Below are 27,957 nucleotides of genomic sequence, written 5' to 3'. Positions count from 1 at the left end.
AGAACGGGTGACAAGTATTGTCTAAACAACACTAACACAGGCCAGTTTGCGGGTGCGAAAACAAAAATATAATTTAAAAAGATATGGAAATTTATTACTAAATTTGTATAATTATTTACATGACGTGTACAAAAAGACTCCCACCTCAAAAAATCGAATGTGTTACAAAAATATACAATCTTATAATTTCACAAGAAATTACATGCCAAACTACGAGCTGTTTTTAACAATGAGTGTCATTTTTACGCCCCGTTTAAATTAGTGAAAACAAATAAATTAAGCTATACATATATTCCCATTTGATTAATTTCCACGAGGTTCAAAATAATGCATTTTGCGAAGATTAATTTTTGAGATATTTCGCCAAGATTTTTTTTTTTTGCAATTTTAATGTCTTTTAGACCTTTAATTGAACTTGCTTGTATCATAGAAGCTAGCCATTACCTTGATCCACTACTAAAAAGGAAGTTCCGCGAAGTTTATTTCTGGTAATTTCGCATATTTATTTATTTACGTTAAGGTAGTAGAAAACAAATCACCAAACGGAAAAAAAGGTTTAACATTTAGACTGCTTAGTACTGTTTAGGGCGGGCAAACATTCTCATTTATATACCCACAACAAAATCTTTATATAGATGATACACTCGGAACGCAAAAGTGAACACGTTAGAACTGATAAGGCTTTTAATAAAGAGTATATAATTTCAGTCCTGTGCAGTTTCGAACTTTCTTTGTCAGCTCACGATTTCTATTATAGCCAAAGATAACGCGCTTAATATTGATACTGATAAATATCGCCCTTACAAAAAAACAGCAAAAACTAGCATAAATCTAAAAATAAACTTAAGTGAGTGTTACTTTGCCGAAACATCAGCATCGATACGTCGATCGAACTTTAACATGACGAAATCACGCGCAAGCTCATCGTTACCACGTTGCGACAATATCCTAAGTATCGTCCAACCTGTTTCGTTCATGAATAGCGAATGTCCTAACACGCACCACGATGATAATGAACCTGTGTTGGTGATGTCACGAAGTGGTAAAACGGTAACCCCGATAAGATGATTTTTACGACCAAAACAATAATCTTTTGCTGATACTTGAAGTTCGTAACACGTTAACGAGTCTTCGTTGCCCAATTGACTAGAAATATAAAGAATATTTACTACAACACACAGGAATCGTCCATTCATTCGATTGTTTATTTTTATTCCAAATTCTGCATGTGCAGCCGTAACAAGTCAGCAAAAAATCGCATTGTTATGCTGGGAAGGAAAACGCAAATTTTTTTTTTAGATGACCAGAAAGGGGCAAGAGCGAAAATTCGCAAAATTTTTGTCATAAATTTTCATGGTCCAAAAAAACTTTTGCGGTCATAAACTTTTGGGACTAAGTCAAAATCAATTTTTAGCGCAGTAAACTGTTATGAAAAGGCCAATTTCTGTTTGCGATAGTGTCTGATAGCATGGTAAATATTCTTCCCACAATTCTATAGACCATCAAGCCTAGACTGTTACGCTTTAACGACCAGAGCCTCGATTTGAATCCTTATAATGCTTGGTATTACATACACAGGACACCGAAGAGCCTCGTTCTAAATGCATTATAATGATACACCTATTAAGCAAATTGGGACGAAAAAATCACTGACCAAATTCCTCTCGCTGATGTTTCTCGAACATCTTCGGTAGTGTTAAAAAACCTTTACCAGGCTTAACACGTCAGAAAATTTTTATCATACATTCTTTAAATTAATTTCAAATTTCAATGGTCAAACGTCCAAAAATTAAATTACGAAATATATTTACATCTTAATACAAGTTTAACATAGACATGATATACTTTCCACTGTTCAATTTACAAGTTGATTCGTTAAATTACTCATGTACTCAATAAATAAAATCTAGATGGTATAACCTTAAAGGCGCGTAATCACCCGACGGAGTTATGACTTTCCTGAAAATTTGAGGATATAAAACCTACTAGAAATGGAAATAATGGTACTTCAATATCTTGAATTTATTGGGTTTTTCTTTCCAGCCGCCATATTTAACGGTCTTGTTGATCTCTTATTCTCGTCTAATAACCGGGCCGTCGCAAAATGTTCGTGTGAAATGAGCACTGAGATGAAGTTCGATAAAATCGCCATTATGGTTGGGCTCCGTTCACGCTGTTCTTTTTGGTTGTTTTTCTTTGTAAAACATAGCATCAATAAGTGGAAAGAAATGTTGGTTCTGTTTAAAAAAGAGGCTGAGCGTAAAAAACATCCGTGTCACTTTCTCCACTTAGATTTAATTTTCTTCTATTCTATTCGCCATTGTTTTTGGAGACCAAACAAAACAAAACAAAAAGAAGAAATCACAGCATTGTCTCGTGGCTATTAATTATGATAATTAATGCTTATCACGCTCTTTCTTTTTTTATTAGCTGACCGGGATATTGTATATTATAGGCAAAAAAAACCAACGGGGGAGAATGCTTATTGTGATAGTTGAAGATAGTTGAAGCACTATGAAGATAATTAAATTTAGAGCATGAAAGGGGAAATTCTGAATATTTAGGTATTCTAATTGTGTAGATTTGATACTGTCTTCATAAGGAAACGACTAACTGTTTGAACAAAGAAAAATAATCAAAAAGTAAGACAGCTAGCGAGGCGAAGCTGTCTTCAGAAACAACAAAAAGTGGTCAGTGTTGCAAAGAAAGACTGCGATTGATTTATCTGATTTATCATGTTTGGAACTTTGTTGATACATTTGTAAAAGCATTACGATGGAAACACAGCTACGGATACTCTCCCTCATTCATTATTTTTTCTGTAATGAAGTGAATCCAGCAACCTTGTAATCGATTTTGCCGTGCGTTTATTATCGCATGATTCGTGCAATGAAATGCAATGGCGGTTCTCTAGACGAAGGGAAATTGGGGTGAGTTTGTTATTTCCATGAAACATTTGAACATGTTCTGGTTGTCAGTGTCTCATGTATATCTTTCAATTTTTACAATAAAATAGGCACCTCAAAAAAAGTTGCCTACAGGGTGATTACGCGCCTTTAATTAACCTCGTTACTTTAATGCACCAATCTGACTGGAGCCCTATTTCACCGGCACATATGGCCTGTTTACACTTTTATCATAAATTCGTGCTGCAAAAAGATGTCGTCTTAACACCTTGTCTGTCCAATGTCGTTTCAGTCGAATCGTTAAATAACTCAAATGTTGAGATTTGTTCGTCGAGTATGCCAGCAACAGTAAAACGACGCCTCCGACAATACTGTCGTTCTGTCGGGTATTCTACGCACATACTAAATGTACTGCCTATTGAAGCAGAGTCTTTTACTCGTTTCACAAACGATGATTCTCGCAAGATGTGTTTCTCGTCGCTTAAAGAGCGAGATTTTGATCGAATCTTATTGTGTAAACCGGTTAAAGATTTTCGAATAGCTACCATTTTTTTAAAAGGCATGAAGTAAAAAAAAAATATTGCTTCAGTGGATGTGTTTGCTGGGTTTCTTGGTACAAGTCAACGATCAATCTTTCTTGATTTGTTTCTTCTCTCCCCGAGATTATGCCTCATCTGTTTGTCTTCCAATAGTTTCGAGGGTTTTTTATGCCAGGACCTCTCAACACAGTAAACAACAAAATATATAAAATAAACACTCGCTCCAACGCAGGCGGAACGGAAACTAAAGGGGAGTTGTTATCGAGAACAGGAACTGATCACGTGAGCATGCGCACTTCGATTTTTCCTGTCCCACAAGGAATTTTTGTTGTTCCTTTTGTTTATGGAAAAAGGTTGAAACGAGTCCAACGTTTTTCTGTGTGCGAATGATATAGGAAAACAACGAGCCAATCAAATATGGATGCTCAGATGTTGCAAAGTCCCGATTCAGTTTAGTTTCAATTCGTATTTTCCTGCACTTTAAGCGACAATTGTTCTTTTTCATTCCCATTCACATGGAAAAACGGACAACTGGAAACTCCCGTTAATATACTGGAAGACTTTCGTTTTCGTATATGGACAATTATACACAGTATTTGCGCGCAGCCTTTTATGCGCAAGCAAATAAATGACACAAAACTTTTGACCCTCATTGACGTCACAACGCCAAATAAAGCAGACAACACGTTTGACCGTTAAAAAGAAGCTTCTTTAATTCACCTACGACAACTTATCAATGCTAATTACCTTATGAATAATAATTTTTAATCGAGATCACTTCAGATTGGATTTTTGTGGGGAAAATGTTTTAATCGCGCGCTATCGTAATACTTCCCCGACAATAAAACAACCGCTAAATTACAACTTTACTGAGTCCCTGTGTATTTTGAGAAACTTGGACGTGGACAGTATCACGATGAAATCTAATATTGTTTAAAAAATTAAAGAATATTTAATGAAATATTTTATGAGAATATTTAAGAAAATTTTAAAGGCAACGCCATGAGTGAAGAATAAATTATTTCTATACTCATGTAGCATTTATAATACCTCGTCCCCAGGGCTTTTTGTCTCTCATCAGCGCTGCGCTTCGCTGTCGATATGCAAAAAGAGATAACAGGTTGTGGGATCGAGGTTAACATTTCTATGTATTTTAAAAATAAAAACATGTGACAAACCATTTTTGTAAAAGGAAAATTGAGCAATTGGAGGAATAAGGAATAAGTTGTTATCGGAAAAGTATGTTCCAACGACACTTATCAGGCAGTAGTTAACCAAAAAATTTAACAAGCTGACAAGAACTTCTTTCGATATAGCAGAAGATCGAGTTGTTTATTGTTGGTAAGAAAAAAATACTGGCAGTTCTCAACAAGGGTGTTGCATAGCAAATCGAAAGAAGAAGAGGTGATAAACAAATAACACGCTCGCACTTTCTTGTTGAAACTTCGATGAGAACAGTAACTACAAATCAGAGGTTATGCAAACAACAAACAGATCAAGTTTATTAGACAGAGCTCATCAAAAATGGAAACACAAATATAAAAGCTTGTTTTTGCGCATGTTCGAGATTACACGAATGAAGAACATCCACAAAAATATGTTCTTTGCTTTAACTACTCAAACTAAAGCAATGCATGAAGGAAGGGAAGTTAAACAAAAATGAAAATGCATTTTGAGACGCACATGTAACCGTGTTTAGGTATGACATATCATTTCAACGGCAAATTCACATCCTGCGCGAGTTATGTTGACGAGTTATGTTGGACGAGTTATTTTGGACGAGTAATCTTCGACGAAAACATGTGAACAACATCAACTGTGTATTTTTTTTTAGGTTCATTAAACACTATTTTTAGAAAGGCGTATACCCGGCGCAGAATATAACTTCTTACGAACGTCTTAAAGTTGCTACTTACAAATACATGGTTTCATTAAATTTAGGCGACCAATTATTGCTCTTAGACTTTGTGTTGTGTCGTCTTCGCTTGTCACTGAGATGTGGTCCGAGTATGTCAACCTCAATAAATGGTCTGAAAACACCTGCACATAACATGGTGAATTAAAAAAGATAAGTACAGAATTGCAATTTCGCATTGAACAAATCATTATTTAAAACAAGGTGGAACTTACTAGCTGTTTGCCATATTAAGTTTCTTGCTTCGACAACTAAACAAGAGATGAAGAAAACATTTAAAACATGAAATCTATCGAACAAATTTATGACAAGCAACAGTTTAAACGGTTTAAAATTCAAATAAAATCAAGACATTCGCCAATGACTTTTGAAATAGTTCATTAAGCAACTGACTTACAGATATCTGAAATTGCAACAATCTGTCACTACTCCCTCCCCACCGCCTTATTAAAATTGTTTCGTACCTTTGACTGTGACTTTATGTTCACCTGATGCGGCGTATGTGAACAGATCGATTTGGATGTAAACCTCCCCAACGGCGTCATCACTTGAATACGAACCTATCATCAAAAGTTAAAAGAGAATTTATTATATGCCACTAACAACAAAGACACACGGATTATCCGCATTCTTGAAATTTTCCTGACAAAATCAGATTGTTTGGTGGTTTATTTTTCCCGATCTTTTGTTTTTCGACTTTCTTGACTTCACATTTCAACTAATCCTCACCGTATTACAAATTTACGATAAGAATTAATATTGAAGATTCAAAGTAAAAATAAAAAAAACATGACTCACTTTGTTGGTTTTGCGTTTCAATAAATGTTTTGATCAAAGAATCAGTTGTTTGCGAGTATAAAGATAAAGCATAAAGCAGAGATTTGATGTCTGGACTTTTATCAAGAAAAGCCTTCTTTAAACCATCACCGTTCGCGTGGAAGAAACTCTACACAGTAAAAAAAAATAATTCAACCACATCTCCACAATAATTTAATCACATCTTTATAATAATTCAACTAGATCTCCATAATAATCCAACCACATCTCCATAATAATTTAACAAAATCTCCATAATAATTCAATCACATCTTCATAATAAATCAACTACGTCTCCATAGTAATCCCACCACATCTCCATAATAATTCAACCACCCCAAATGTCGCTTCAACCAAAAAAGGGGACAAAGCAAATTTACCTTGACAATATCCAAGACAATCTCTAGCACGAAACACTGTCTAGGGTTCAAGTTGTGTGAATCCGATTGTGAACCGATATCCTAAAGAAAAATCTTTCTGAAAAAATAATCTATACGTGACAACTAGCTATCTACAAGCACATATGCACCTGCACCGGTAAATTGTTTAGAACGTTTATTACTTTAGACTCATCTTTGACAGGGACGTTTTTTTGGCAGAGGAGCTTCTTTGACAGGGGTGCTTATTTGACAGGGGCGCTTATTAGGCAGGGGCGGTTAATTCAGCAGAGCGCTTATTGATTTTTTTTTTAAAAAGCAAATTTTTTAAACTTCATTCTCATGATTTTTATGGATAAAAAATGTACCCACTTTGAAATAACATTTGATGATTAAAAAATTGCTTAAACTACCTTTTTTGAAACGATTTTATATTAATAAAACCTATAGTCAGATAGTCAAAATATCGTTGTTTTTCGTGCCTATCCGAATTACAAAAAATGTGATTAATTCTTTAGTTATCAATAACATTAATTATAAGTTCAGATTGAAAAAAAACATCACTCGATTTTTAAAATAATATCAACATTACGCGTAAGTTAGAATTATCAAACATAGTTTTTTAATTCGAAAAAAAATCGAGTTTTGTCATGATAAAATAAAAGAAACTTACCACTGGCAGAGGTGGAAGCACGACAACCTTCTCAATGCTATTCAAAACCATCTTCCATAATTCCTAAAACAGATCCGGAGTTAAAGTTAAAGGTTTAAACTAAAATAACGAATGAAATACACGGTAATCTCCATCTTCTAAAATGACAAAACACTTTGCAGCTGCGTTAGATTTAACGTAAGCAGAACTCAAAGAGCAAAGCAAATTTATTAAAAACAATTTACTGACCTTGAGAAGTCTTTTAAGCACAGGTTTTTCGCAGTATTTAGCGTATGTTGGAAAGCTAAACATCAAAGGTGAAGATATTAATAATTAACCCGTACAGATTTGACTGCGACCACTACAGCGCATCCTTAGTAGCATTTCTTTGCAGTTAAGCCATCCACACTTCGATTAGATTCGTCAAATGCTACGACTGGACAAATATTTTTTTCGAGTTAACAAAGCGCCAGTTAACTTACTTGTCTTCCATGAAAATAAATAATGAATGCATGACGTCTTCAGCTTCTTTATCCATCTGTTGTCTTTCGTTGGCTGATACCACGTTCGCCCCGCCCTTAACCCTTAAAAACAAAAAAACAATAATCACATATTAACTGCATTTTCTGCAAAACACTAGAAACCACAAACAAAAAAATAAATAAAATGTAACTGCTTAACAATCAATCTAGCAAACTAACAAACAAAAAGATAAGCGAAGACTGTAATGGTGGCATCATTCACCCCTTTTACTTCAATACTTTCGATGAACATTATAAAAGAACATTTGTTCAAAACATTTCCACGTTCACACTTACCTTGAGAGCTGTACGTTCAACAGCTTGCAACATTCTTGAATTTTATCAGCGACACTAAAAGGTAAAACAGGCTAACTGCAAGCACTTAAATGCATTCAAAATCAACTACACAGATCATTCGTCAAATCAACTTTCTCTTCGAAACAGTCTATTCGTTTGTTATGGTTAAAGCTCACCTTTCGCTGATCGAAATTGTAAAACTGTAAAATTTTTATTGCGCCATCCAAGTTAAGCTCTTTAAATGCCTAACCGGGGGAATAGCAATAGTCGACCCTTTCATATAAGTAGCGCACCATAAGCAACGTTAAAACGTCAAAATCGGAATAAAACCGAAATACGTTTATAAAAAAAACGATTATAATAGGGCGGAAAAAAGTGACCGAAGTTAAATTTGCGGTTTTTACGATATGCATATTCGAAACGAATTTTTTTTGTTTAACACTAATTTGTTACGAACGTTTTAAGATTAACTTATTTGGGAGTGGGAGGTGAGCTTTAACGTTCCACTCTATTCCGAACTAGTCATCTTTCACCTAGGAAAACGTAATCCAGGTTGACGCAGAACTGGTCATTGAACTTTACCTCGTAGCGTACATAACACTCAGATCGTCCAAGCATTGCGAAAGGTTTTGCTGGACATCTTTGAAACGAACCTGCGTTTCTTCATTCATCTAAACATTATACGAAAGAAGAGAAGATTCACTGAACGATTACCAGCAACAACAACTTATTTAAGTGGCGCAATTTAACGTACGGTCGCCTTTATAAACAAAAATATATTTTGACATGCGACACTGAGTACTTTACAATCGTAAAAAACGAATAACATGCTGACTTTAAAAATTATTTAAAAAAAGATGATTCATGTACCAGAAAATAATCAGGATAACAAACTTACTTTTTCAGGTCCGATTGATTCGTAAACCTTTTGCAATTGCACTCTCACTTGCTGTATGTTGTTCATCAAGATACAAGCCTGCAAATAGCGTGAACACAGACATCAAACATATTACTTAGTCACACACAACATATTAACTGTGCTAAATATGTACCAAGGAATGTTTTGTTAAAACTGGGTACACAAACTAGAAAAAATTGAGGCTAAATCTCCTGACTAAACTTTTTTTAGTCTCTTGGTATTAAAATTATTTGGCTTATGGAAATAAACATGAACACAAAAAGACAGTTGACAGTTTTTAAAGTTTGTAATTTTTTTCTGATTTTCATAAGCATCACATAGATCCCAAAACTTATCAACGAAATTTTTTTAAATTATTAAAATATATTTCATTAACAAATTTTATTTTTTTATTTCGTATGGCATAGAGGCGAGACGATACAGAGATTTTACGACATTCAATCACATAATAATATAAACATTGTGGATATAAATTACGGATTAAAATTTTATAAACAAAAAAATTGGTTAGTGCGTTTAAAGTGTTATATGAATTAAATTTTTTTAAAAAACAAAGACATCTCAAGAATACTCCAAAAATTTGTATCAGTAAATTTTTTTTAATTTTTTCCAGTAAAAAGCTTGCTAATGTCTTTATTTTTTTACTCCTTACTTTATTTATTAATACTAATGTTTTATTGTTTTATTTATTGTTTATTCTTACAGTCTTGTTTGCATTAGTTGTATCATCCAATCTTTTTTGATGTACCTACAAGAACGACGCAACATCAACACGGAGGCACGAAAAACAAAGTCATTGCAAACACTCGATCAAATATGCACCATGGTCAAGTTTTTTTAAAAAATTGTATCATAGTGAGTACAAACCTTTATAATATGTAAAGATAACTCTAAATATTTAGGATGTAGTTAGTTGTTAGTTTAAACCCCACAATTCACGTGACAATTACACGACACACGCACGCACGAGCTTGCAAAAGAGGCGTGTAAAGACGTGTACTCACAACGATACTGCAATGACAGATTTTTTCGAAAATCTGCGAGATAAGTTCGCAATATTGCAGCAACACTTTGGTGACAGTCTAAAAAATAGAACCAAAAGAGAAATGTGTAAATATACAGAAGTATCTATACACAACTAGGGTTGTCTATTGTCAAAAGGGGTGTTTGTTATATAATCTATTTGTAAAACAGCTTGTTACCAGTGAGAAACGATCCATTAACCGCATTTCGATATCCGCTGCTGGACAATCTAATTTCTTGATGATATCCAAGCTCTATAGCAGAAGAACAACAACTTTCTACAAAAATTGACTTTATTTAACAATCGTTATCGAAAAAAAAGCGAAATCTATTCACGCAAGCGAACTTATCTCCTAAAAAGCGCAAAATGAAAGAAAAGCTTCAGTATTTCGAAAAAAGAAGCGAAAAGACATCGAAGGTAAAGATCATGTTCAATAACAAAATAATATTGTGTACCTGAACAAGCGAAGAAAAAATGTCCACAACGGAGGAGGAGTACCTCGCTTCATCCGAACTTTTTTCAAACTGGAAATATAAAAGTACAATCACGTTCATGAAATCTTATCCTAAATGAATGTCAAGTAATGTTGTTTTAGAAAACTTTAGTTTTAAAAAACATGACGAACCACACAAAAAGGTAAAATATTTTAAAGAAAGTGAGAGTAGAAAAAACAGAATAGCATACGCCATCTTTTTTGTCTTTCTCGATTGCATTGTACAAATATTCCATCGACAGGTCATCATTTTCGTCCAACCACATCATAATAAATGGTTCAAACCACCTAAGCAGATGAGATAAATAAACATTGTTAAAATGTCGGGTTTTTTTATAATTCGTTATAAACATTCGAAAGTCTAATTTCGATAGTTACTCACCGAATTTTTGATTTTCGCGAATCTGTCTTTTAACAAAATCAAAAGTAAATAAATTTGCGAATCTTTTGCATTCGTTACGTTAAAAATGCCATTTCTGCAATATTACTGACTTGTAAAAACCTCATTATAGCTTTCGGGATAACTTACAAAAAGGTTTAAAAACAAAAATTCAAAAATCATACGACTTACAATATGTATTCTGGAGTTTTCTTTTCATATTCTGGAACGTTTTCTACATGCTGGCTAAACAACCCTTTCACCTGCAACATCAATACACACGCGATAGTTAGCAGAAAATACTGTGGATTAGATTTTTTAGGTTAAATTCACACTACAAAACAATTTCTCTAACATAAAAACAATACATATTAAGTGCTTCTTTACCTTGAAATAAAGATTCATATAATCCGTATTCGTCCATGTTGGTAGCTTCTGTTGTTCTAAAAAGGCAAAGTAAAAAGTTGATTATGTAGAAAATTAGTTAAACAGTAAAATAAATATATATATAAATGTTTGTACATCTCCATAAATTTTTACTAGTGTACAAATATTAATCACAAAGGCTAAGATAAGCCTTACAAACAAAACAACTTATTCACGTTGCGATAGACCCTTATCGTACAATCCCCGGGTTTTACTGAGCTTTCCCATAACTACCAAAAAACAAAATCACGAGTGCTGCAAAAAAAATATTTACCAGATAAAAAGTCTTTTAGACTGTTCCCAAATAACTTCCACATACAATACGCACTAAGCTCGCCTACGTTTAAATCAGACGGAAATCTAAAAAAACCCATAGAAATAAGAACGAATGGACAAAAAATTACGCAGCTTTTTACTCAATCAACACATCAACATACTGGTTTAAAATATTCGTGTAAACATCTCGATCTTCCTCAACCACACTCACAATCAAACGAATGAGTTTCACCCAGAATTCTAAAGTATGAGAAGCGTTTGTGCTAGCGGCGTCTTCTAGTTCCAATTTGTCACCCTCGTCACTCAACATAAGACAATTGGAATACAAAAAATGAAAATTCGATTCAATACAGTTCTATAAGATAAAATTCTGATCATAGCACATACAAGTAGATTGTAATCAAGAAAAAAAAGAAAAAAAAAATTCTTACCTTGACACATTCCATTACAACGTGAGCGGCTCTTGGAGGGGCATTGAATTCTTGGACCTAAAAAAAGAATAACAGCATGGTGAATTTAACAAGGTTGACATTGTGATTCGTATATCTTTTTCAATTTTTCTTAGAAACTTTTAATAACCCTCTTTTAAATATATTTTTATATATACTCGTTCTTCTCGTTGACCGCTGAGTGATATTAGTATACCAGTGCATTTTGAGAAAAAAATTCAGCGAAATGAAGAAAAAGAAAAATTATATTATATTATTTTAAACTCAAGAACATAAAGAACGCACGTGCTATATATAGTAAATTGTACAAATAATGTCTCCTACCTTCATACGAAAGAACGTGATACTGGTTAGCAAGTCAACTGTCGATTTTAAATCTGATAATCTTACTTCGTTCGAGACTGGAAATAATGCCTAAAAGAGAAAAAAATGTTTACAGCATACAACCACCGGCGACAATAACAAAAACCACGACGACAACAACGTCGACAACAACGACGACGACAACAACGTCGACAACAACGACGACGATAACAAAAACCACGACGACAACAACGTCGACAACAACGACGACGATAACAAAAACCACGACGACAACAACGTCGACAACAACGACGACGATAACATCGAAGACAACAACGACGACAGCAACGATAAACACGACGGCGTCAACCTTATAATTCACTTACCCTGTACTGACATAAATCGATGCGTAGTTGATTGTGCAATTGATTTAATATCTTTTCGAATCTTGCTTTCTAAAAATAGATAACTAATAAGAGAGAGAAAAAAAATAAAAAATAAAGAAAAATTTACAAAATTATACCCCAAAATTGGAAGCTGAAAACCTGGTTTTGGCAGAAGATGCTGAAGTGGCGGTGGTGTGGGCGTAAAAGGCGTTGATATTTGCTAACAAGGTGCTCATCAATGCTGGTACATATTGTTCGTTGTAGTGTGCCGCAAGACACGAAAAATGACTGAAACCAAAAGTAAAAAAAAAATACAGAGTCTACATGTAATATATAATCCAAATTTTAAAGTAAAAATGTGTTTGAATAAACTAAAGTATTCTTTCTCGCTAAGCAACAAAATTGTAAGTATACATCCACAAATATATAAATGTTTTAAAAACATACGTCATAGCTTGGTATATAGTTTCTACGCCATAGCGAATAGCAAACTCGTTAACAATTTCCAACGCCGGCTCGTTGAAGTAAACTTTCCACGAATCGTCCTGAAAAAAAAGAAAGAAATTGTTCTGTTTTACCACCGCAACAAAACAAAGTAGATAGATAGATAGAAAGTATCAGAAATATACCACTGCAGCGAAGCAAAAAAGATAGCTAGTGTCAGAACTATACCACCGCAACAAAGCAAAGTAGATAATTAGTATCAGAAACATACCACTGCAACAAAGCAAAGTAGATAGATAATATCAAAACTATACCCTGTAAAAAAGCAAAGTAGATAGATAGTCTCAGAGCTATATCACCGCAACAAAGCAAAGTAGATAGATAGTATCAGAAATATACCACTGCAACAAAGCGAAGTAGATAGTCCCAGAGCTATATCATCGCAAAAAAGCAAAGTAGATAGATAGTCTCAGAGCTATATCATCGCAACAAAGCAAAGTAGATAGATAGTATCAGAAATATACCAACGCAACAAAGCAAAGTAGATAGTCTCAGAGCTATATCATCGCAAAAAAGCAAAGTGGATAGATAGTCTCAGAGCTATATCATCGCAACAAAGCAAAGTAGATAGATAGTATCAAAACTATACCATCGCAACAAAGCAAAGTAGATAGATAGTATCAGAACTATTAATCTACTCACACCATACGTTTTGGGTATGACAACCTCGTCGTTATTCTTCTCATATAGATACTGAAATAAGATCTGCAACAACAAAAAAAAGGAATGTATAGAACAAAAATGTGTTTCACAAACAAGAAAGCATTTATAAGATTTACCATACCTCATGGAGACACGTATACTGCGTATGATAAGGAACAAGTTTTTCCTCGCCTTCAATCTCGATGCTTATATGAAGTCGAATTGCACCAGACACAGCAGATTTGTCAGTTCGTTTCTCTAAACGCAGCGAAAATCAAAATTAAATTTACAGTAAAAAAATATGCCACTTTAACCTCACATCAGATGTGTCACTGCGAAACAGACTTAATCAGGTCAACCAAAGCACTAAGACTTGACTATTTTAGATAACAAACACATGATATTATTTCTGTTAGTCTTGACAAACTTGGCATACAAAAAGCATCTTTGGTAAAAAAATGACATAATTTAAAATAACTAGACGGTGGCCCGTGGATAAATCCACGTGTTTGCCCGTATTTTATTTACCGCATTTCGTGTGTCTCGGTACTTCGATTACCATTTTGCGTGGCAGACAGACGTATACGGTAATACAGATAAACATATATATTTCTTAAATAACATTATTTTTTGCTTAATGAATTTGGAGAGTGGTATTAGATCTTAAAAAACACTTTGGGTACTGTTCTTTATTACATTTTCTTAATTGGAGAAGACCTTGTAGGCTTTTCGATATGGCTCGAGGATACTAAGCTAACCTACCCAGATTATACCATACATCCATTTCGCCGCTAAGTGTTCGCACTTCGATTATAGTTTGACCAAGAAATTCGTCCGGTTCTCTGGTGAACTTCTGTCGAACACGGGCTTTTAAATCGTAGTCTTCATCCCACACCCGAACTTTTATTCTGTCTGACGAGTTATGACACTCACTAAAGTAAACATAACAAGCGTATACATAAGCTCAGGATTTGAGATGGGTTAAACATTTTTTTTATGCAGTTTATCAGCAGCTTTGCTGAAATTTAAAAAGTTCACGGGAAAATACAACATATGTAAAATATAGTTTAAGTAATTTATATACCTTTTGCGCACACAAAGTGTCGTATATTTTTAGCTAGCTCAGACAAGTCTTTAACTTATTATATTCTATTAATTTTGTGTTCCAATTCCATCTAATGTGTTCGAACTCCATTTAATTTTGTGTTCGAACTCTATTTAATTTTGTGTTCTAATTCCATTTAATTTTTTGTTCGAATTACATTTAATTTTTTGTTCGAATTTCATTCATTTTTTTGTTCGAATTCTATTTAACTTTTTGTTCGAATTTCATTTAATTTTGTGCTTTTAAACTAAGGAAAACGAAATATAATCCAGTTTGTACTTCTTTTCCACTAAAATTGAACATAAAAATTAAGACCAGACCAACAAATGCTGTATTTAAAAATGAAAATGATTTCGAAATAAAAACTCACAAATTGAACACTTCGTTCCACATAGGATTCAAATTATGCGGGATAGTTTTCGTGCGTTTCTTTACGCGACCAACTTGTACAGTAACATACGGATCACTCGTGCCTTGAAACAAAACAAAGCATATATCATAACGTTTTATTTTATTATGTATTTACATTTTTATTTAAACCATAGAATCAAAAGCACGCACCTGCTTTATCTTTAGCAATTAAATTCTGAGCACTTAACACTAAAATAAAATAAAAATTACGTTTACCGAATTATCGTAACCAAAGTGCTAATAGTAGCAAAAAATAATAATAAAAAAATTCAAAATATTAAATAAAAAACTGTAAATAAATAACATCAAAATAATACTTTCTTTTTTGAAAAACGCTACAAGATGTTGCAAGAAGAATACACGAGTTCGACCGTCCTTTTTATACCGCATTGCATGTGTCTCGCTACTTGCGGTACCATTTTACGTATACGTAGAATATTATATAGGCTAGTCAGTAGCCCGTCGATAAATCCACGTGTTCGCCCGTCCTTTATTTATCGCAATTTGTATTTCCGTAACAGAAAGACAAACAACAGACGACGGGTATTATTATAGAGACTAGTAGTTGCACGTTGAAAAATCCACGGGTTCGCCCGTCCTCTAAATTTACCCATCGCAACAAAGTGGATAAAAATATATCGCATTTGATATTCGTGTTTCCATGACATACGCAGAGACAGACAGACGGAATACGGCTATTATTAAAAAGATATTTTGAGCCCTCATAACAACAAGTTTTTTTACCAGTGATAGCAATCTTTGCAAACCATTTTGATGAACCATCTAATATATTCTGCTTGACTGCATCAACAAGGTTGCGATCGTCACTGTCTTGTATAGAGAACATGTCTCTGAAATATATAACAAAGATGATACTGATGAAAAACGGTAGGACTAAATGGTAATATTGTTGGTTCTGTGAAGGAATGACTTTTTAGACTGACAGTTATGGTCAACTTAATGACATCGAAACCGTACAACACCAAATTCAAAAACTGGGAGGGGGGGGGGGGGTCATAAAGTACTTTTTTAAATACCTAATCATATCGAATATTTCATGTTTTTCAATGCAACGCTGTTCCATTTTGTCACGTATGTGAGATAACTTAGCCTTTGCAATGTGGTCGGCTCCTTGTTTCGATGACTTTTCAACAGCTCCTAAAACAAGAACAAAAAGTAAAAGAGTATGTTTTCGTGGATTCGTTTAAGCTATAGTTTTAAGTTAACTCAATTTAAAATTCGTGTACAGATGGTTTAAATTTAATCGTCATTAAAGAATCTACTAAAATTTGTTAATATTAAAAGTTATTGTTAAAGATGTTAGTTTTACTGTTACGCCGCCATATTGTTTGCGTTTGTATTTTATTTTTAATCTTCATGGATTTTTCCAAAGCAGCTAAATATATAAAAAGTGATGTAAAAAAACAACAAAAATAAAAAACAATAACAATTAAAATTGCTACAAAGAATTGACTATAAAGTTACATACTTTGCAAGCAGTCAGCGTTTAACAGGTCCTTGCACTTTTCGTGGCATTTTACACCACATTCTAAAAAAGGTCATTGCATTTAATATTTAGTATATCCAGGTTTTTTCACTTATAACACAACATGTACTACTTACCAGAACACTTTAATCCTTGCCTTGCTAACCCCCACAATAAGTTTTCACATTCATAACAATACACTGGATGTTGTGCTGAGAACTTTTCAAATGTGTGCGGAGTCGTACCTGCAACAAAAGCATACTTTAACGAAGTCTAATTACAGAAACAAATACTATGATTCAAAAAAGTGAAAATGGAAATTATGTTGAACGTGCTTGTATTTCTTGGAAATATACACGTCATTTGTGAATAACTAATAACTACATAACACGATGTCAAACCCCACCATATAGACATCAGCAGTGTAACCCAACCAAGTTCAGTTTCGTTTTCTGGTTGTCGAATATTAAAAATATTGCAGTTTAGTCACATTACTAAAGGTAAACAATTAAATGCCTACAGTACTTAAAGTTATTGATGAGTATGAAAGAAGATGGAGAATCAGCTGCTAAATTCATAGTATACGAAAACAATTCTTTTTTTTCATTTAGACAGTTTTAACAATAAGAAAAGATCTTACTAGATATTGGGTAGATCAATGCTTGCAACGTCTTTCTGTATACATGCATTTTCTAAATATAGTTAAAGTAACGTAAAGCACAATACCAGAGAAAAAATTACTTCAATGGAGAAAGGATGTACACATACCAAATCATTATCATTCACTGAGGCTCGTGCAAAATTGGCTCTTGACTGACGTTGCTGCTGTATGTTTGCAATTGCAGCCTAGAATTCAAAAAAAACATATTAAAAGCACACAATATTTTAAAAAAGAAGGAAAAATCTACAAAATAACAACATGTAACCTCTTCATGACATATCTTCATGTTTATAAAAAGCTTCACTTTTGATCCGAACAAGAGCTCGACATAAAAGCTGAAGTGCAGACAAGTGTTAAAATAATATTTGTGCAGCTCAAAAATAACATGCTACTTGTAACGAAGAAAACCAAACTTTAATTTTTTTTACGTTCTAAAAATAACAGGAAATCTTCTTCTGAAAAATTCTTCTTTCATTTATTGGTTTCGTTTTCTTTTCTTACACTGTTATTTTCTCTTACCGTTTAAAAGATAGTTAGAACATGTGGAAAGAGTAACTGGTTCCCTTATCCATTAAAATGAAGCCACAAGATTAGCTTAAAAGGGTCATTAAATTATACTCTATTCAAATTAGAATTTTATTAACTTGTTAAATATTAAAAACTGGATTTCCACGTCAAAGATTTAAGTCGAGAAATGAGTACTCATTGAGCGTGGAAATCCAGCCTTCATTTTATTTACTACTAGTTTAATATTTACATTATTTTTATTGTTGATGTTGTTTAGAAACCCATCTTTGAAGACTGATATTTTTCGTTGAATATCATTACCCTAAATAACGTAAATAATATAATATTCATAAACACACATCCCCCGTTTTTTAACTTTGTCTTTGCTGCAACTCTATAGTAACGTTATACAAGCTTGTTTCAATTACTGGTGTAGTGTCATTAAGATGAACATTAAAAATCTCCATATTATCCACAATAATGGAAGCCTGATATATACAAGGACAAATTCAACATGTCAAGAATGAAAAGAGAACTTGTTCCAAGTAAAATGATTCCGGTTTTCAATTATTTTTATATCTTAAAATTCTTTTACATCATATGTTTGCAAAAAACATCGATTGTACAGGATGCAGTCAAAAGTGAGTACTAGAAAATAAAACAGATGTGTTACTTACACCAAATATGGAATTTCTTCTCGTTTTAATTTCTGAAGAGAAATCAATGTTGAAGAACTGCTCACTAAAAACAAGGTAACTTCATTGTTAAATCAACAAAAAATGATATTAGAAGAAAATTTAGAGCATGAATTGACACATAATAATGGAGAAACCACCTAAAAAGTTTAAAACGTCATCAAAATATTTCCGTCAGAAATTTTAGAATGTTGTGTTCTTTATTCTCTTTGTTCTATACTTCACTCAGTCATCTAGGCATAACACTAGAATATATAAAATTCCCAGTGGGGCTGTCCCAAAGATGACGACAAAGCTTACGGCAAGATCATTGATCCTTAGCAGTAAGAGTAACCGAGGATAGCAGGGATGCCTCTGAAATAAATCCTGATGAAAAAAGGTGCCAGAATTGTTACCAAATAGGCACATAAAACTGTCAGCTCCATGTTTTACTCACAAACTTCACATAATAACTATTAGCTATTTCAAGAAGGCATCCATACAATGATTAAAATCCTTACTTTCATATATAACCTTCCTAGTAGTTTATGTGGTATCTGACTAAGTTTAAAAAGGGTTAAAATTTATGTAACAGTTAGCTATTTAAAAAATGCAGGTATGCAATGATTACAATTTCTACTTCCTTGTATAAACTTTCTTATTTCGTTTATTTATTACAAATTTCTCACTGTTGCTTCTCACTGGCTTGGAATATCAATTTGTTTATAATAAAATAAACAAAGAAAGAGTAAGCATAAAATACGACTTGGTTTCACTATTTCTATTTCTCTATAAAGAAACGAATAGGGCTTAAAATCCGACGCGAGTCCGACTCGCGCTGATACTCGCGTAAGTCAGGCTCACGCAAGTCCAAAGGGACTCGCGCAAAAAGTTTAGAATAAAGCTTAGTTAATTAGATTTTTTCAAGGATATTTTATTGTGCATTTTTTATTTATTTACTTTATTTCGTTCGATATTTTAAGCTATAAAGACTATTTATTTAAACTTAATAACCATATAGAATGTTCATCCTCCATTATTTACAACATGCTAACATTGCTAGAACAACGGTCAGTTTTACCAAGTTAAATCCTGTGATGGGATTGGCTTGTTACCCCGAGCTTATGTGATCATGAGGATAGTATTTTTAACGGTCAGGGGAAAAACATAACGTGCTTTCGAAAGTAAAATATATTTCTTGTTGCTATGTTAAAAACGATTTGTTTTATCTTTTGAACAATATAGTTTCATTTTTATTCTAGAGGAAAAATTAGAAAAAGCGCTTTTCACACGAAATAATTAACCAACGCCAAAGAACCCTAAAGACTATGTAACAAATTTAAAATGTAAAGAAATATATTTATCTTTTTCTGCTAAAAAAAGAATAATAAAAATTTCTTCCTTTTTGTTATTAACCACCTGTATGTTGCCTGTCAAGCACATGACCGTTGTATGTTGCCTGTCAAGCACATGACCGTTGTATGTTGCCTGTCAAGCACATGACCGTTGTATGTTGCCTGTCAAGCACATGACCGTTTGTGTTAAAACCTTTTTTTAATAGCCGGTAAAAAATAATACCTTTTGATGCGATAAACTTGTCACAAAATATTTTGCTACAACAATTCTAAATAAACGGGCTGGAAAACACATCTCTAAAACAGTCTCAATTCTCTCAGTACTAGAGTAACTTCGTTCAGATATTATTTTTGACTGATTAGAACACCGGATTTTCGATACAATAAAAATAATCGAATATGAGAATGAAATTTTAGAAAATACAAAAGTAATGAGATTTAATTTACTAAATGTTGTACTTATTTCTTTAAACTTATTTAGCTTAAATTTCCATGTGTAAAAACTATTGGGTTTATATTTAAAAAACTTCATAGAAAATATATTTTTTTAAATATGTTTTAATTATGTCATTTGTTTAAGCATGAAATAAAACAATAAAAAAAATAGACTTGCGTTACTTATTTTTATGTGAAAGGACTCGGTGGACTCGCGCAATGTATTTGACGCGAGTCTAAAAAGACTCGCCCGAAATAAGGTTGGATTTCAAGCCCTCAATTATATATTATGACATGCCTGCATGTTGAAACTTTTCTACCATTTGAGAGAGACACTTTCCTGCAATTGACCTCAGAAAATTTTCTGTTTCGAGTGAATATCATCTGCAAAGAAGTGTCATCTCGTGTTAGCCTTCGTTCTCTTTTTTCCTCTCTCAAAATAACATCATCATAACCACCCATTTTGGTGTCGAAAATCCAGCTGTCTCTTTGTAAAGATACACCATTTTGTTCCATCTTGTTGTTGTTTAACTGCTCTGAGCTACCATATCTGCTCCTCCGTTTCACTCCCATCACGTTCATTACCCCCGTCAAAAATATGTTCCCATCTGTTCCCGTCTCATTCTCAACATCCTTTGAAATATATTTTTCACAGTTTATTTCGTCTCTGTCAAGACTTTTATCTATATTTAAGCCAGAAGTTTCAAATTTGTCTTCTTTTACTTCATCCTCCTCATCTTCATATATCACCTCATCACAAAGACTTCTTATGTTATTTAGCTTTTGCTTGCTACCAAAACCAAGCCACAAAGATAAATTTTTTATCATTTTTAGTGTTTTCTACTCAGTACTCAAAGGTTTTTATAAATAAGTTTTACCCCAACAAATACATATTTCGTTACACAGGAACTCATTTCAGACTTTTAAAAAAAATTACAATATAGTTAATTGTGGACTATATGTAATAGCAATCCTTAAGAAAAGCATATGTCAAAGAATAAGTTATATTACACATAGATCTCAGGGGTGTTCACACATATTCCTATAAGTTATAATTAATTATTTCTGTTCAGCAATTTGAATACAATTTGATCAAATATTGAGAAATTGTTATTCCTGTTATTAAGAAGACAACTTGCAGCTGCATGGTATAACCCATAAGAAAATTAAACTCCAAAGCTGTCTTAAGTATTTACTTAGCAATCAGGACAAATATTATTTAAAAGATGAAAATAAGAATTTACACACCCATTGCAAACAAGAAGAAAAACAGACAACAAGCACAAATACATAAAGGTGCAAAAATAAATATTATTATTTTGCACTTTTTTTTAGCAATCTCAGACAAAAGTTATAATTTACTCTCACTCTTAAAAAAAAGCTTTCTCCTTAAATAAATAAATAAATAAATAAACTACAGAGCTGTTACATATAATGGCGAATGATCAAGCTCTGAAAAAATATAAATTTGTGAAAAAATAAAAGAAAGGAATAATCTTATTTGCATGTAGAGTTAAATAGAGTATACAGATTCAATCAAAACTGAGTATTCACAGCAACTATATTAATTAAGTTCTAACATAACACTGTAATCATTAAGCATTTTACTTTCAAATGGCGAAGAATGACACACAGTAAGTATTACTCTGAGGAAGGAATGTTTAATTACAATGCCATGAAAAAAAAATACAACCATAAGTTCCACGAATAAAAGTGGGTGATTGATATAATTATATTGAGGACACCACCACAACAATAAAAACAACAAAAATAATAACAAAAACAAAAACAATAACAAAAACAACAATAAAAAAAACAAAAAAAACAACAACAACAGATGACAAAATGAATAAGAGAACAAAAAATATAACACTGAATACTTCTGTTGAGCCTGAAAATTTTTTTATCCTAAAGATACAAGATTTAATACTTTTATGATAAAAGTTAGTGTTGAATTGCTGTTCAAAATGATTTAAAGAAAACACCAAGACAACTAAGAAAGAAACCGAGTCATACAAGTGTTTAAATTATTAATCAATTTATCGCAAAAGCTTTTCACATAGTTTTGCATACACAATCTTAAATGAAAGATCAAAACTTCAATTTATACATATATACATATTATATTTTCATTTTTTTTTTATTTATATTTGGACAAAACCTGTTCACAATAAAATCAAAAATAAGTAAAAAAAAATATTTTTATAAGAATTGTTTAATTTTAAAATTTAAACAGTTTAATCTTATTTTTTTTAATTTTCTTTTGCACAAAGAAATATTAAACTATGCAAGAGACAAATTGTCTATGCAGATACATTATCACCATCATCATTCGCAGCTTAACATCTATTTTCCATGCTAGCATAGATTGGAAGAGATATATTAATAACCCTCTTTCAATCTGATTTAGACTGTCTTTCTCAGTCTACCTCTGGTCTTTGCCAAACGAACTATCAAGTTTCTACACTTTCTTACTCAATTACCTCCCTCCATTCTTTCAAAGTACCTCAACTAACTCAATCTTCTTATGTGGGTGGTATCTTTAATTAATTCAGCTATCCATATTTTGGCACAGCTAAAGGAGGCTGAAAACGAAGGTTAGAATATTACAGTTTTAATTAACTATTTCTGTCTCTCAGACTAGCGGTTCACACCCACCTAACCATTTTCATATCATTTCTTTTTAAACAATCAAGGTCTTTCTGCTTCACTGCTCATGTCTCACTACTGTACAACATAACACTTCATACAACCTACCTTTCACCTCAATTGACAAGACTCTGCTAGTCAAAAAAGGACGAACTCTCTAAACTTTTTCAAACCAGAACCCATACTGCAAATAATACTTCTTCCAACACCCCCTTCACTAACCAACACATATCACCTAAGTACAGATGTTTTAAACTATCTGCAATATGTTTTCAATTAAAAATTTATTAAGCTTTTTATAGACAAAAATTGAAAAACTAACTTACGACACTCTTCTTCTACTTTGTCTTGGTGAATGCCGAAAACCATATCTTCGTTGAAAGCGTGACTCGCCTGCTTTTTCTGCTCCATTAGTCAGTTCATCTGTTGAATTTGCACGAATTTTGCTGACTTCATCTTCACATTCTTCCTCCATATGTACAGACATTAGCTTAAAAATAAATCTCAAAAAATGATTTTACAGCAGTGCGGTCCAATACTGCTTCATACCAATGATAAGTACTTACAGCATCACCCGCTGATTTTGGTCTTGTTTTCTTATTCGGTGGTAAATCAGACTGCAGAATACTTTTAACTCGCTCTCTTGCGGTATGTTCCTCACTCTCATCACTTACAATACTCCATGCACCACTTTTACGAGCCGTTTTGATGTCATCAAGCGCCCTTCTCCAATTCCTACGAGCTGTTATGCTAGCCTGACCTTTACGTGTTCGAATTCTGACATGGTTACCAATAGTTTGACCTTCTTGTTTCATATCTTTATCAGCTTCAGGATCACTTGTTTGAGCATTGAACTAAAAATGCATACAATGCAGTTCTTTTGCATTTGTAAGCGAAGTCCATAAGTAGTGAAAGTATTTCATTCTCACATAAGGCTAGATTCAGAATGAAAAATAATTTAATTCTTCAAATAAATTGCCAGGGCGTTTATTAAAATTTTCTGATTTTTAGAGGTGACTGTTTGAGATAGGCGTTTGTTCTACATAATATTTAAATCATCATCAATATTGTCATTATCAATTATGTTAAGAGCTAGTGTAGTGTTGGCTATATCTTCTTCTTATATTTTATATGTGTATTTATGATGGTCCTCATCAGTGAAACTCAACATTTTGCATTATGTTCCTAATATTTAAAAGAAGGAGGGCTTTATTAGAAGGGAAATTTTTTATTTAAAAAAAACAGTGAAAGAAGAGGGGGGGAGGGGGTAACAATAGGCATCAAATTTCAGGGAATAGATTGTTACCCCTTTTCATAAAATTCATCATAATACTAGGAATAAGACCTGTTTTGTATTATATTATTTGTGCATTACTTTATACATTTTTTCGAGTGTTTCAGCGACAAATATTCAGGATCCTACAATCTACCAACCTTATATTCACCTATTATTATAAGCTCACAAAGTGAACGTAACTGATGTGAGTATACTTATGAACAGTTTTGATTTTAAATAATACATTTTAACCACTTTTTATTACAATCATTTTAATTATGGTAAAAAAGAGATCACCCACAAAGTATAAAAAAATAAAGGAGTAGTTACTACTCTGAGAATGCCAAGCCATTTAGTGTGCAGATAAATTTATAAAACTAATTTTAATTCTAATGAGTTACCTCTGAGTCGTTATCACCCTCATCAACATTTCTATTTCTTTCTAGTTCATTTATTATAGATTGCCGATTGTCATCTGTTATCTCACGTCTCATGAGAGGAGAGTCATGTGGACTATTATCCCCAAAGTTTTCTGAAGAAGAAGAAGTTTGAAAAAACATCTAAATCACATAATTGAAAAACATAAAGCTCTTTTATGAGCAATTTTATTGCAAATGAAATATAAAAAACTTGACAGCCGAAAAATTTAAATGTATAGTCTGGATAGTCTGGATTCTACTTACTTTGTTGCTTTTTAGCTGGTGAAAGAAAAAGGTCATCATCACCCACTGAAGCATCAGTCAACAAAGAGATATCTTGCCTATAATCAGGTGAGTCTTTTTCTTCTATTTCTGATATTGCGGAAGACTCCGTTTGTATCTGAAATCCTTCATTTCGAATCTTGTTCTGCTGAAGTGTTAATGTTTCAACTTCGGTTTCAAGTATTTTGTTCAACATGGATAATTTTCTTGCTAGCTCATCCTCTTCTGCCTGTGAAAGCTCTACACAAATTCAAAATAAATTAGTGGAATTATTTATTTATATAACCTTCTATTTATTTACTAGCTGAGACCTGGCGTTGCATTCCAGATGTTAGACTACAAAATGAATGTGTTTCCACCATTTTGGTTTGTTATTTCCTCTTCAATGAAACAATTTCTCCCACACATAGACAAGTAGCTAACATATATATATTGTCATGATTAAGCATCCATGGGCACACTTGTGTACAAAGAGATTATTGGCCCAAAAGTTGTTATTAGGTGCTTTTGGACCAATGTAAAGGGATTAGCATAAAAAATAGTGTAATAACTATACTGCCCAAGTATCAGAATTTAGGCATATTAAGAAAGAGATGACAAAACGTTTGAAGAAAATAATGGATTGAAAGAATAACAAAGAAATAAGTACATTTTTTTAGCAAAGAAATTTCTGCTAGTTACGTCAATACACTCTACATTTAGTATAAAGCATTACAATCACTCATTTGTGCCTCGCTGCTTGCTATAGGCTCGCCATAATCCAAAATGCGATTCCATGCTTTTAATTTTTATATAACTAAAGCTGTAAGAAAACCTAGTTTTTTAAAGAAGAAATTTGATATACTTATAGGCTCACAGACATACATACTGCGGGTACCATTATATAGATTTATCTAATTGTTTACTTATGTTTTGCCCGCAGTTGTTTACCTATTGATTTATCTATTTGTTTATATTTGACAGAAAAATTAGGGAACATGGGCATGTTGACATTAACAAAAATTAGTACCACTTCTAAGATTTTGGATCTAACAAAAAATCCTCTGTTGTAAACAGTGACAAGCAAACTTTGACCAGTTTGGAGTATGTGTCACTTCTTTATTGCTTGTAGTTACAAACTTTGATATTCCACCGTCCTTTCCACTAACTTTATATCTGGGATTGTAAGTTGAGGGCCACAAAGTAAGTAGCAGTTAATATTAAAATAGGCCACACTTTTTGTGCCTATGCCAAAGTCTTGCATGCTACTCAATGAGTTCCGCTAGATGCTTTTTCACTAAACCTGCTATTGAATAAGTTTTTCATCATTTAACATTATTTTTTCTCTTAAAGCAACTAGTCTCTGTAGCCCCAAACAAAAGGATAAAAAGATCAACATTACCAACTGCCCATTACACACACACTGCCATAAACCTTTTGCATTCAGATCAACACTACAGAGCTTATGCCATTTTATCAAATACAAATAAAAAATTTTTAAATTTTAAATGCAGATAATATTTTTATTTCTTTTTAGTCAAATGTCAAAACTAATTTTTTTAGAGGGGATACTCCAGAATTTTACATCTTTTCAATGTTTTTGCATTATGACTAAACTAGGTTAATTGGTGTATTGACTGTTGACTGTGTAGCATATTTTTATGACTTCTTCATATGCACAAAAGATCCCGGAGAACACTGTGTAACGTACCATTCGGTAATTCGAATCTTGCATCAAAAAGTAACTCATGTCCAGTGGGAGTAGATGTATTTTCTACACAAAACGGACACCATCTTCCTTTTCCAGGCTATAATAACAAAAATTATTAAATTAGTGTGAATAACCAGTCAGTTAATTTAATTTTTTTCCCCATAGGACACAAAAGATGCAAAAATTATTTCCTGTTGAATGTTGCCACTGTACTTGTCATACCTTGTTTGAAAAGCAAACTTCTACCAATGGAATATTGATTAACCCAACAACAGTGTCAAATATGAAACCATCTTGCATTAATTTGATGCAAGCGGTGTTGTTTATATTTTTCACATTGCTAAAAAATAATCATGTTGAAACACTCAATTTCAATTTATTTATACTTCAGGTGCTTAAAAACAAGGAAATAACATACAACACAAAACTTTGGTGCCATACTGGATCTTTTCCACGAACAATTGGGGTCTTTATAATCTGATCTTCTATTTGTACTGAAATGTAGGTTTTAAACTTTGCTAAAAACAAAAATATTTTTTGCATTAGTATACTATCAACATATATTCCTTTAAGTACAGACTATTCACCAACCCAAAACACGCAAGGCAGTATCAACCTATGAACATTTAAATAAAAAATATAATATTTTCCGTTACCTGGCACATGGTTATAGTCAACTCTAGTTTTTAAAATAAATATCAAAATTTTTGTGTGATAAAAAGGGTTTGCAATAAAACTTACCAGGATTTTCAAAATCAGTTTTTGCCTTTTTCACTAAAAAAGAAAAGTTCCCATGTTATGATAAACAACAACAACAACAACAACAACAACAAAAACAGCAAAAATAGTAAAAATCTCCTACCAACAATGTGTAGTGTCTGGTCCATTCCCAGCATGTAATTTGTTAAGTCATACTTATCAATTTATCTATAAACAACATAGCATTTTGAATCTATTTGCTTACACTCAGGAATGAAAAGTGTTTTTTAATCCCACTTAAATTGGTATTAGGTATTTTTTGCCCAAGCCCTAGAGAGCTTGGTTTTTTAACAGCTACAAAAGCCACAGAAACAGATGTTTAAGCATGCTGACAGACTTTGTTGTGATAAAAAGATATTATTGGATACATATAGCAAGAACACCATGCTCAGTTTGATAGTTGTTTATCGAATACTTTTTGAAC

At 32.7% G+C, this 27,957-nt stretch overlaps 1 protein-coding gene across 2 annotated transcripts; it reads right to left on the bottom strand.

Annotated features, from left to right (window-relative positions):
- Window positions 1-72: 72 nt before the first annotated feature.
- LOC130646799 (protein unc-13 homolog B-like) lies at window positions 73-27,730 on the bottom strand. Of its 2 annotated transcripts, XM_057452545.1 has the most exons (47): window positions 27,637-27,730; window positions 27,516-27,548; window positions 27,193-27,292; window positions 26,997-27,114; window positions 26,775-26,871; window positions 25,067-25,324; window positions 24,785-24,915; window positions 23,674-23,961; window positions 23,434-23,597; window positions 18,672-18,735; window positions 17,595-17,672; window positions 17,467-17,518; window positions 16,964-17,071; window positions 16,830-16,889; window positions 16,378-16,498; window positions 16,085-16,191; window positions 15,491-15,529; window positions 15,300-15,402; window positions 14,587-14,756; window positions 13,967-14,082; window positions 13,825-13,887; window positions 13,126-13,223; window positions 12,816-12,966; window positions 12,679-12,747; window positions 12,314-12,403; window positions 11,972-12,028; window positions 11,702-11,895; window positions 11,539-11,624; window positions 11,226-11,281; window positions 11,031-11,101; window positions 10,651-10,747; window positions 10,422-10,490; window positions 10,145-10,219; window positions 9,947-10,024; window positions 9,646-9,690; window positions 8,922-8,999; window positions 8,606-8,694; window positions 8,024-8,077; window positions 7,688-7,789; window positions 7,455-7,509; window positions 7,227-7,289; window positions 6,557-6,637; window positions 6,159-6,306; window positions 5,825-5,920; window positions 5,576-5,611; window positions 5,362-5,485; window positions 73-1,146 (listed from the first exon to the last, which is right to left on the bottom strand). In XM_057452545.1, exons 1-47 carry the CDS (start codon window positions 27,668-27,670, stop codon window positions 855-857), a joined length of 4,758 nt encoding a protein of 1,585 aa, XP_057308528.1. In that variant the 5' UTR covers window positions 27,671-27,730; the 3' UTR covers window positions 73-854. The 2 variants fall into 2 exon arrangements, with proteins under 2 accessions (XP_057308528.1, XP_057308529.1); XM_057452546.1 differs by lacking the exon at window positions 9,646-9,690.
- Between the last annotated feature and the right edge of the window lie 227 nt (window positions 27,731-27,957).

This window comes from Hydractinia symbiolongicarpus, chromosome 1 (assembly GCF_029227915.1).
Source record: "Hydractinia symbiolongicarpus strain clone_291-10 chromosome 1, HSymV2.1, whole genome shotgun sequence".
In the NCBI taxonomy this organism is placed as follows: Eukaryota; Metazoa; Cnidaria; class Hydrozoa; order Anthoathecata; family Hydractiniidae; genus Hydractinia; species Hydractinia symbiolongicarpus.
This window is presented reverse-complemented; position numbering and strand designations above follow the sequence as displayed.

Coding starts and splice junctions, on each gene's coding strand:
- LOC130646799 (XM_057452545.1), bottom strand. CDS start 27,670: ATGCTGGGAATGGACCAGACACTACACATTGTTG. Junction 26,872..26,996: donor AAGTTTGCTTTTCAAACAAG/GTATGACAAGTA, acceptor TTGTTATTATAG/CCTGGAAAAGGAAGATGGTG. Junction 7,510..7,687: donor TTTATTTTCATGGAAGACAA/GTAAGTTAACTG, acceptor TTTGATGTTTAG/CTTTCCAACATACGCTAAAT.